Source organism: Salmo trutta, unplaced genomic scaffold (genome assembly GCF_901001165.1).
Source record: "Salmo trutta unplaced genomic scaffold, fSalTru1.1, whole genome shotgun sequence".
In the NCBI taxonomy this organism is placed as follows: Eukaryota; Metazoa; Chordata; class Actinopteri; order Salmoniformes; family Salmonidae; genus Salmo; species Salmo trutta.
In genome coordinates this window covers 119,336-130,622 of record NW_021822805.1, presented here as the reverse complement: position 1 = coordinate 130,622, position 11,287 = coordinate 119,336, and the positions used below count along the sequence as shown (strand labels likewise).

Below are 11,287 nucleotides of genomic sequence, written 5' to 3'. Positions count from 1 at the left end.
AGACGATTAAAGTATTAATAGTCCTGTATTCCCATGACAAATCCCTACTCTGATCTTTGATCCCACAGGAGAATGGCATGTAGAGTCAAAGTGACTGGGGGGGGGTCCAGAGAAGCTGCTCTGTCATTATCATAACACAGGATTTACGTCTCCCAGACAACCCTGTGTGGTGACCCCTAAAGCTGAGGTCACCCACCGCCGCAACCAGCCATGACGGTCAATAAACACGGTGCATGGTTCCTCACTGACTAGCCGTCTGTCTGTCCTGTACTTAAAAATCATTGGGATTTCCTAAAAAGCTTACTTTAGACTTACACTGATTACATGGAGTAATTTTGAGTACATGGGAGCTTGGTTTTGACCCGCAGGGCTATGTAAACATTATATCACAATGAAGAGATCTGTTAAAGAGAAGAAAAAAGACTGTCACATCTGTCCGCATGATGAGATCATCTCATGGCAGTAACACTCAGCTCAAAAACACATTGATTACAATTCCCATCCACCCACCCACCGGCCATCCATCCACCCGGCCATCCACCCAGCCATCCACCCACCCGGCCGGCCATCCATCCACCCCGCCACCCACCCACCCACCCGCTGGCCATCCATCCACCCGCTGGCCATCCACCCACCGGCCATCCATCCACCCGGCCATCCACCCAGCCATCCACCCAGCCATCCACCCACCCGGCCGGCCATCCATCCACCCAGCCATCCACCCAGCCATCCACCCGGCCATCCATCCAGCCATCCATCCAGCCATCCATCCACCCACCCACCCGGCCATCCACCCACCCACCTGGCCATCCACCCAACCGGCCATCCCTACAATTGTTTCTGGTTGCAGAGCTGTGTTATGTCATGTGATTGGATTTCAGCTGATTAAAACACCTCTAAGACTATAAGGAGGGATCAACGGATGAACTGCGGTGAAGGGGGGGGGGGGGGGGGTACAGAGGAGGGGGGGGCGGTACAGAGGAGTCAGAGAGGAGGGGAAGTCAGTGAGTGACAGTGGGAGATGGGGCCTGTCTGTGTGTTGAAGACATGACAGAGAGAGCCTTGCTGACACTGAGGACAACTTGAGGACTGAGTTTTAGGTTTTAGGTAAAAACCTCAGTGACAGGAAATAACTTCGATTAACAACTCAGCCAGCCTTGAAGAAATGTAATTCGGAAGAGAACATAACACAAAACCTCTATAGTATTTGGAGTATTTCAGGATTGCTCTTCCTGCAGAATGATTTCACCAGTGTGGGGGTTAGCCTACCTATACTGGCTTTATTGGTTGACTGAGGAATTCCTACACTTAAGGTCAGAAAAGGCTGTCTGGATGAATCACAGAACCGTCTGATCTACAGAAGCAGCTGAGGAAGCATGGAATGCAGACAGGTTTGCCCTCTACTTCTCTCAGCACAGTAGACCCACCATCTCCCCCTACTGGTGACCTTCACAGAACCCCTCACTGAGCCTCTGGGTTTGTCCCCTAGGGTGCCATGGGCCCTGGTCAAAAGTAGTGCACTACTGTATATAGGACATAGGGTGCAGTTTGGGACAGTCAGAAAGCCTTCCTCTTTTTCCATCTATAGCAGTAGCATCATGTGACCGTGGCCACGGCTCCATCTAAACCAGACAGAGCTCATGACTGCTTCTATTTTACCAGGCCGGAGAGGAGAGTAAACAACCCAATCTGAGGAAAGAGAAAATAGAAAATGAAAGGTCATCAGTTAATAAGAGATGAGAAAGAGATGTGGGGTGGCGGAGGCGGGGAGACCTCGGGCGATTATACAGAGGAGAGGCAGTAAGCACAGGACTAGCCTGGTCCCAGATCTGTTTGTAGTCAGCACCAACAGATCTGGGAACAGGTTAGCACAGGAAGGCCATGCCTCGTCACACAGCCACTGATGATGAGGAATAACAACACTCAAATGTCCTCTCTGCACTCAGGAAGGCCTTCCTCATTCTCAGTGCTTGGTAATAGTAATACAATATGTTTACCAAATCAGCACACGGGCTAGACCAGCACATTAGGGGACCTATTGTAAACATCTCAATTACAACAAATACAATGTTGTGTGCTGTATGTGAATACAGGCCTGGATTCTGTAGTGGAGTGAAGCGCTCGTTCCCTGGCAACCAGACTAGCAACAGTAAAAGTCAGATAACAGATCTACAACATCATTATCAGTTATTAATCACATTCAGAGTTTTGACAGTTGAACCCTTGTAAAAACCTGACCATATCATAGCTAGACGCTCCTCCCAGTGTCAGAGTCCTAGTTCAAGAGCTATGGCAGACATCTGAATGGTGGAAGTCATTGCCAAACTGCGGAGGCGAATGTTTCCCCAATCTCAACATGGTAAATGATATGCTGCTTACTGGGGTTGGCTGGGTGACTATAGGGAATGGAGAATACCTGGCGGTGGTGTTAAACTCTCTGCCCCCAGGGGGAGGGGAGGTGGATGAGGACGTGGAGTCCTCCTCCCTAGTGATCAAACATGAGCTTTATGATCGACTGAGACCATAAAGAACAAACCGCACAGACACATACAGGCCTAGTGTATGTGAGACTGACTGCAACCCAGAGGAATGAGAGACACAGAGAGATAGAACAAGAAAAAACTAGAGAGGGTGGAAAAGAGGAGAGGAAGAGAGGAACGGCAGGTAGAAGAAGACAGAAAGACAGTAATTGGCAGTGACATCCAGAAGGGGGAGGGGCTGGAACAAGGCGTTTTAAGATGGAGGACACTTACGCTGGTGACCCGGCGGTAGATCTGTGCAGCGTTCTGGCACTCGGAGTAGGGGTACTCTGAGGTGGCCATCTCCAGCATGCACATCCCAAAGGCATACACATCCACTGACTCGTCATACTTCTCCTCATACATCTCAGGGGCCATGAACTCTGGGGTACCTTGAAACGGATCAAAACGGAACGGGATCAGAACTCTCTGTGCCTCACACTGCTGTGTCTCCTCCGGCCCAACTCACCCAGGAGGGCCAGAGGGGAGAGGAGGAGAGAACGAAGCCACGGGACAGGCCGCCGACGTACCACCTGCGAGGAGAGAGACAGAAGAGAGAGCGGAGAGGGGGAATGGTGGGAGCAAAATAAATAAAGAAAATAATAAAAAAAAGAACAGGGGGAAGCTGGCTTCAGTTTAGTCGGAATTGAAACAAGCACAAGTTTTTCTCTGTAAGGCCTTTTATTGGGGCTAAGAGAGAGAAGGGGGAACAGGTGCACAGAACATGCTGATTGGCCCTTGTGCTGATACTTTATAATCAAGCAATTGGGAGCAGTCTGGTCAGAGAAGACTCAAACAGAGAGGGGTTGAGAGGACGACAGGTTGTTAGCCAGACAGACAGGTAAATAAAGTTCACCCCCTCCCCATTCAGACACAAACGCCTGATTGGATAGCTTTGTAACAGGTGAGTCTGAAATAGCCAATCGAGGGCCTTTATTACTACATTTGTCCTACTGGTGCGGTTATCAACGTAGCTATGGAACTAACTTGTGTCAAAACCTCACATTTCACAGAGAAACAGGACACACGTCTTAGTGTCACGTACCTGTTAGTTGACCTGTTGGAAGCAAAGGTTAGAGTAGGTTGGTTAGGACTGAGATAAGCCTATCCCATAGCTAGTGACTGAACTAAACAGCTCTGTTCCGTGCACCTTGTGACACTGGTATGAAGCAAAGGTCTTACACAGAAGAACTAGTATTTAGAATTTGGGAAATGTTTATTTAAATGTTTATTTTCACTTACCAGAACCACTTACTGTGACTGCAGTACATATGATATTATTATCCAGTACTGCAGAATGAGGGAGAGCCTACATGTTTTAAATACTCAAGAGCATAGATAGACAAAAAAGAAAACAGGTTGATTAAGGGGAAAAAGCTAGATGAGCAGATAGAGATGGCCGTATCAGGGGATCTTAACACGCTGAGGGGGAGAACACAAAACCCAGGAGGAAAACGTTTTAGAGAGAGATTACAAATGGCCCCCTATTCCCTATATAGAGCCCTATGGGAGCCCTATGGGCCCTGTTCAAAAGTAGTGCACTATATAGTGAATAGGGGGCCATTTCAGGCACATTCATCATCATTGACAGCATGTGTATCTTAGACTTTAAATCAGTCTTAAAGTAAACAAACCACAGGTCTCCACCCAAACCCAAAGAGAAAATATGGTTTTTACCCACAAAAGAGGAAAACTCCACATTTATTGTCAACATTTGTGTGATTTCACGATGTGGCTAAAGACCTGCTGTCATTAGGGCAATTTACAAGCTCCAACACACCACAGTTTATGGAAAGTTAGAGTGCTTTCACCTGCTTAATATGAATTTCAATGAGCTTTTTCTGGTGTAACTGATAGTTTTCAGATGGGGAAGAGAGACCAAAAGGTGTTTTCCCCTTGTTAAAACAGGGAACTGGCTGGCGCCGGCGTGGCTCCCCAGTTTCACCCCGAGACCAGTCAAACACAACCAGCCCTGGAGGAAACTGGAGGCCCACGGAGTACTGCGGTCAGGGAGAGCCAGGCGCTGAAAACCTGTGGTCGGCTCACGACAAACAGTGGTTGGAATCTTAAACACTTAAAAAACAAGTCAGGAGTGAATTTAAAATATATTTGACTTTTAGTCCTTCCAACCACGCCCACCCGAAACCCTCACATTCCATTCCAGAAGGTGTCAATTTAAAACCGAATATATTGTTAATATATTTTAAATTCAACCATCTGTGGGGAGGTCGGAAGGGACGAGGGAAGGGATCTGGCTTTGACACGGGTATTGGAGTGGAAGGTGAAAGGTCAAAGGTCAATAAATCAGCCTATGGGGTCATACCTATGACACTCTTGGCGAAGGAGGCCCGTTTGAGCGTAGCCAATCCCAGGTCTCCTATCTTGACGGAGCCAGTGGGGCCGGTGATGAAGATGTTGTCACACTTCAGGTCCCTGTGAATGATGGGAGGGGCCCGGGTGTGGAGGAAGTGGAGCCCCTTCAGGATCTGACGACACCAGCTACGCAGAACCTTGATCTTCATCACCTTGAACCGCTTCAGATACCTAGAACACAATAACAACAAACCATGATGAGACGGTGGGACGTTTCTAACCAGTGTTGTTTTGATATAGCTGATGAACCATTATCTTCAGCACCTTGAACCTCTTCAGATACTGTACCTACAACACATTTTAAATATTCATTTAGCCAGTAAAAGTTGTCATTATAAATGCGTGGTAAAGCGTTGAGAACAAATTAGCTTTTACAATAACAAAACAAGCAGTGGTGAGATGAGGTGTAACACATTTCTATCAAGTGTTGTTTAGATATAGGTGATTAATGATTATCAAAGTAACCCATCACTGATGGAGTGATCACTGGTTTCATGTACAGCAACAGTCAAAAAGTTTGGACACACTTACTCATTCAAGGGTTTTTCTTTATTTTTTACTATTTTTCTACATTGTAGAATAAGAAAGACATCAAACTATGAATTATAAAATATCGTGAATCATGTAGTAACCAACAAAGTATTACACAAATCAAAATACATTTGAGATTTGAGATTTTCAAGGTAGCCAGCCTTCGCATTCTCTCAACCACAAAGACACAGCGGTTGGAACCAAAAATCTTCAAATTTGGACTCAAACCAAAGGACCCGTGTGGCTCAGTTGGTAGCGCATTGTGTTTGCAACGCCAGGGTTGTGGGTTCGATCCCAAGGGGGACCAGTACGGAGAAGAAAAAAAATGTATGAAATGTATGCATCACTACTGTAAGTCGCTCTGGATAAGAGCGTCTGCTAAATGACTAAAAAAAAATTAAAAAGACTTAGTAGTGATTTCTTTGCAGCAATTCGACATGAAGGCCTGATTATACGAGTCTCCTGCTTCCTGTGAAGCAATTATTTTGGGCTGCAATTTCTGAGGTTGGTAACTCTAATGAACTTATCCTCTGCAGCAGAGGTAACTCTGGGTCTTCCTGTGGCGGTCCTCATGAGAGACAGTTTCCTATAGCGCTTGATGGTTTTACGACTGCACTTGAAGAAACTTTCAAAGTCTTGAGATTTTTCCAGATTGACTGACCTTCCCGGACATTTCTGGGGGTAATGGCCCTAGGCCTCACCCTCCGATCCAACAGGTCCCAGACGTGCTCAATGGGATTGAGATCCGGACTCTCGCTGGGCCATGGCAGAACACTGACATTCCTGTCTTGCAGGAAATCACAAACAGAACGAGCAGTATGGCTGGTGGCCTTGTCATGCTGGAGGGTCATGTCAGGATGAGCCTGCAGGAAGGGTACCACATGAGGGAGGAGGTTCTTCCCTGGTAACGCACAGCGTTGAGATGCCTGCAATGATAACAAGCTCAGTCGATGATGCTCTGGACACACCGCCCCCAGACATGACGGACCCTCCACCTCAAATCGATCTCTGCTCCAGAGTACAGGGCCTCGGTTGTAACGCTCATTCCTTCGACGATAACTCCAATCCGACCATCACCCCTGGTGAGACCAAACCGCGACTCATCAGGTTAAGAGCACTTTTTACCAGTCCTCTCTGGGTCCAGCGAAGGTGGGTTGTGCCTGTTGATGCCTGGTGAGGACCTGCCTTACAACAGGCCTACAAGCCCTCAGTCCAGCCTCTCTCAGCCTACTGAGGACAGTCTGAGCACTAATGGAGGGATTGTGCGTTCCTGGGTAACTCGGGCTTAGTTGTTGTTGCCATCCTGTACCTGTCCCGCAGGTGTGATGTTCGGATGTACCGATCCTGTGCAGGTGTTGTTACACGTGGTCTGCCACTGTGAGGACGATCAGCTGTCCGTCCTGTCTCCCTGTAGCGCTGTCTTAGGCATCTGACAGTACGGACATTGCAATTTATTGCCCTGGCCACATCGGCAGTCTTCATGCCTCCTTACATGCCTAAGGCATGTTCACACATGAGCATACCCAACTTCTTATCTTGCCAAATTTTTAAGGAGTTTTGTTTACACACCTCCTTGACAGTATATATTTTTTCATCTTTTCTTTAGTGTCCTAAGTTTTAATAACTGTGACCTTAATTGCCCCCGTCTGTAAGCCGTTAATGTCTAACGACCGTTCCCAGGTGCATGTTCATTAATTGTTTATGGTTCATTGAACAAGCATGGGAAACAGTGTTTAAAACCCTTACAATGAAGATCTGTGAAGTTATTTGGATTTTAACAAAATTATCTTTGAAAGACAGGGTATTGTTGTTGTTGCTGAGTTATAATATATATATATATATATATATATATATATCTATATATATTATATATATAAAATAACACATACATCATATTTTCTACATACTTTTATACTATATCTGGTTTTAGTGTTTTAAGTTTACACTGAAAACGTCCATCCAGAAAGTATTTCTAAAAACCCTGTTTGGACTAGCAGGCCCGAACAAACACTTAGGCGGCCCGCCCAAGGATTTAAATGGCAGACAAATCCCTGGTGTGTATAAGTGCACCTGTGTTTAGACTACATGTGTGTATCTGGATCAGTACCCTGAGTGTTACAGTGCCTGACCTCGGTGTCTTGTCTTTCGGCACTGGGCTCAGGCTCCCATGTTGAACCCCCCCCACATGGCTGTGTGGGTGTTGATGATAACCACGTGGACCAGACCAGTCTGGCACCAGATCAACCAGCCTGCCACCCTACCCAGCCATGTGCCAGGCTCTCTGGCGCTGGCCCTCCTGAGAGTATGGCACAGCTCCTGGTACAGTAGTGTGACTAACAGCCAGGCAGGCCCAGACAGGGGACTTAGTTGTTTGTGTCTCCCTGGTCTTGGCCCAGGCCTGTACGGCTGCTAGGAGAGAGGGCTGTATTAAAGATGCTGCCAACGAAACCAAGTCCAGGGGCAATATACTGTACCACATGGAGACGAACATCCACACAATCCTTTTCCTTCCATCAGTTCATCTTTTTCTTCCATGAGCTTTAAAGATAGTTCTGTTTTTCCACACATTTAATTCATAGCCATATACAAGTCTTACTTCCATAACAGAGACTGTCTTACAGGAAGTGGATAATCTAGGCCATGACAATATTACAAGCAGTGGATAATGTAGGCCATGACAGTGTTAGAGGAAGTGGATAATCTAGGCCGTGACAGTGTTACAGGAAGTGGATAATCTAGGCCATGACAGTGTTACAGGAAGTGGATAATCTAGGCCGTGACAGTGTTACAGGAAGTGGATAATCTAGGCCATGACAGTGTTACAGGAAGTGGATAATCTAGGCCGTGACAGTGTTACAGGAAGTGGATAATCTAGGCCATGACAGTGTTACAGGAAGTGGATAATCTAGGCCATGACAGTGTTACAGGAAGTGGATAATCTAGGCCGTGACAGTGTTACAGGAAGTGGATAATCTAGGCTGTGACAGTGTTACAGGAAGTGGATAATCTAGGCCATGACAGTGTTACCGTCCCCGTAGTGAAGGTACATTTTACATTTTAGTCATTTAGCAGACGCTCTTATCCAGAGCGACTTACAGTAGTGAATGCATACATTTCATACATATCATATTTTTTTTTTTTTTCTGGCCCCCCGTGGGAATCGAACCCACAACCCTGGTGTTGCAAACATCATGCTCTACCAACTGAGCTACAGGGAAGGCTAGGTACAGTAGTTTGGGACACAGCACACTGACTCTTCCACAGGAGGGAGCTGCTGGTCTGGTCCAGGGTCCTGAGCTGCACTGTGTCCTGTTGTGGGCCCAGACAGACTAGCACCACATGGTCAGTACAGGTACCGCACCACAGCAGATTGGACAGGCAGCCACACTGACACCCTCTCTTTTTGTCTTTGAATGCCTGTCTGTCGCTCTCTCTTGTTCCCTCTCCCTCTCCATCCTTACTGTCTGTCTCGCTCTCTCCCCTCCCCCTCACTTTGTCTGTCTGTCTCTCACTCTACCTCAGTCTCCCTCCCCCTCTCTATCAAGAATGTGAGGAATCTGCAGCAGAAGCAGCTGGCAGGTGGGCAGCTCTCCCACAATGCATCAGTCCCATGGAGGTGGGGTGGTGGGCAGCACGCAGTCCATTGCCATTTCTACTGTAGCTGTCTGCCTCTACATTCAGGTGTTATTGTTACCACAAAGAACACTGGGCCCGACCCAAACCTGACTGGCCTGCTGCCCCCCTGTCCTGTCCGCTTCTGTTCTCTCTACATCTGTCAGGGGGTTTTGTCATGTGTGTCTGTGTCTGTCTCTAGTGTGCCAGACTGAGTGTAGACTAGCTAGCAGCAGGGAGGTAGGGAGATGGACATGCGTCCTGGGCATGGTGAGACAACACAACAGCATCATGTTAAGAGGTACCACTCTGATTCAGGGCTCACACACAGCTGTGAAGTGCTTATTATGGAACAGTCAGAAAGCCCTATTTGACTAGCAGATGTGCCTACGCATAATATGAAGGTTATGGAACGAGGAAAAGGTTTTAGTAGAAGGACAAATAACACTAAGACATTTCCTTTGACATTTTTCATATCTCCGTTGGTGGCAGAGAACAACAGTAGGGGGGATGAGACGGCAGAGGCTGACGACGGGAGAGGTGGACGTTCACCAAAATGTTTAGTGTGTGTGTGTGTGTGTGTGTGTGTGTGTGTGTGTGTGTGTGTGTGTATATAAAAGCGTACGAGCTTGTCAGTACTACTCACGTTTTGAGGGTGCCTGATGTCATAAGCTCTGTGACCAGCACGATGCACTTGGAGTTCTTTCCTTTGGAGGGAGACTCCCAGGAGTCGTAGAAGCGTACAATGTTATGGTGCTGCAGACCCTTCAACATCTCAGCCTCCTCCTTAAACCTCTGACGCTCCGTCTTAGGACAGCTTACGATCCTGTAGGAGAGAGCAGGAGAAACATTATAGATTTCACATTCCAGTTACAGTTGTCTTGACACATAATGCTTTACAATAACCCAGCCTAAAGTATACGACAGGACCCAATCAATCAATAAACCAATCGCTCAATCAAGTGTTCATAAAGTCCTTTTTACATCAGCAGTTGTCACAAAGACAGTGTTTCACAGTAACCCTGCCCTAGTCAAGCCATGAACCACACAGGAAGAACTGAGAAACAAAAACAGACTAGCTAGCGAACCTACATACTTCTCAGTTGTCCTATTTTAACAGCCTGGGTCCCCTCTAACTTAATGGGAATACCAGTTCAGTGCTGGCCTGCACCATAAACACACCGGCCATTGCGGTCAGGGAAACACTAACAAACATTGTTGTACATTTAAAAAGGGTTAGTTTGAGGGGTTTGACTTGTTTTATGGAGATGCCATGTTTGTGGCTCAGAAATATTTTTTGTGGCCGAGAGGGTTGGTACTGTTAAAGGGATACTTGGGGATTTCGGCAATGAGGCCCTTTTAACAACTTCCCCAGAATCAGATGAACTAGTTGATACCATGTTATGTCTGTGTCCAGTATGAAGGAAGTTAGAAGTAGTTTCGCGAGCCAATGCTAACAAGCGTTAGTACAATGACAAAGTCTATGGGTATCTGCTAGCCCGCGAGTTAGCAATTGCGCTAACTCTAGTTAGCAATTTCCTTCAAACCGCACGCAGACACATAAAAATGGTATCCACGAGTTCATCTGACTCTGGGGGGGACCCCAAAGTATCCCTTTTAAGGTCAGAGTTCATCATTGCATAGTAAAACCAGAAGTCTCCTATAAATGGTCTGTAATGAGCTTTGTGTTAAATCACAGACTGGATTCACAAAAGCAAGACAGAGGGGAGAAAGAAAAAGGTTAGGTTAGGGAGGTGGAGGGGGTGGGGGGGGGGGGTGTAGAAGGCCAATGGAGAATCCCCCCGTGTGGCCCTGCCCTATAGAGGTGAGTCACCCACAGTCACCTCCCCCTGGCCAGATCGGCTTGGCACAACATTGCGTCATCTCTTTTTCTTTTCCACATACACAGGCAGGCAGAGAGAGAGATAGAGAGATATAGGGTGGGAGGAGGCCCTATCGGTCCACAAAACCTAGTCATTAAACATCCTCATTCCTTCCTGGTCAGACGGATTATATCAAAAGCAGACAGGGTTCAGCCTTCAGTTTCACAAAAAAAGGTCAGAGACATTTATTTGTTTCATTATGACCTTATTTTCCAGCCCAGAAAAACCAAAGTCTACTTCCGTTGAGGATATTATAGCTTTAATCCACTGATGGGGGTTAGGATGGGGTTGCTCTGAAATCTGCACCTGGGGCATTACATGAGGATGGATTAGAAACAATGCCTGGTGAAAGCACTAAAGCAATTGTAT

At 46.8% G+C, this 11,287-nt stretch overlaps 1 protein-coding gene across 1 annotated transcript; it reads right to left on the bottom strand.

Annotated features, from left to right (window-relative positions):
* Positions 1–2,416: 2,416 nt before the first annotated feature.
* Positions 2,417–10,911, bottom strand: LOC115184957 (serine/threonine-protein kinase WNK4-like; the record flags this gene model as incomplete). The annotated part of the gene is made up of 5 exons (XM_029745539.1): positions 10,880–10,911; positions 9,682–9,861; positions 4,843–5,063; positions 2,701–2,911; positions 2,417–2,485 (listed from the first exon to the last, which is right to left on the bottom strand). Coding segments are annotated over exons 1-5 (713 nt in total), but the record flags the coding sequence as incomplete, so codon positions are not given.
* Positions 10,912–11,287: the final 376 nt, after the last annotated feature.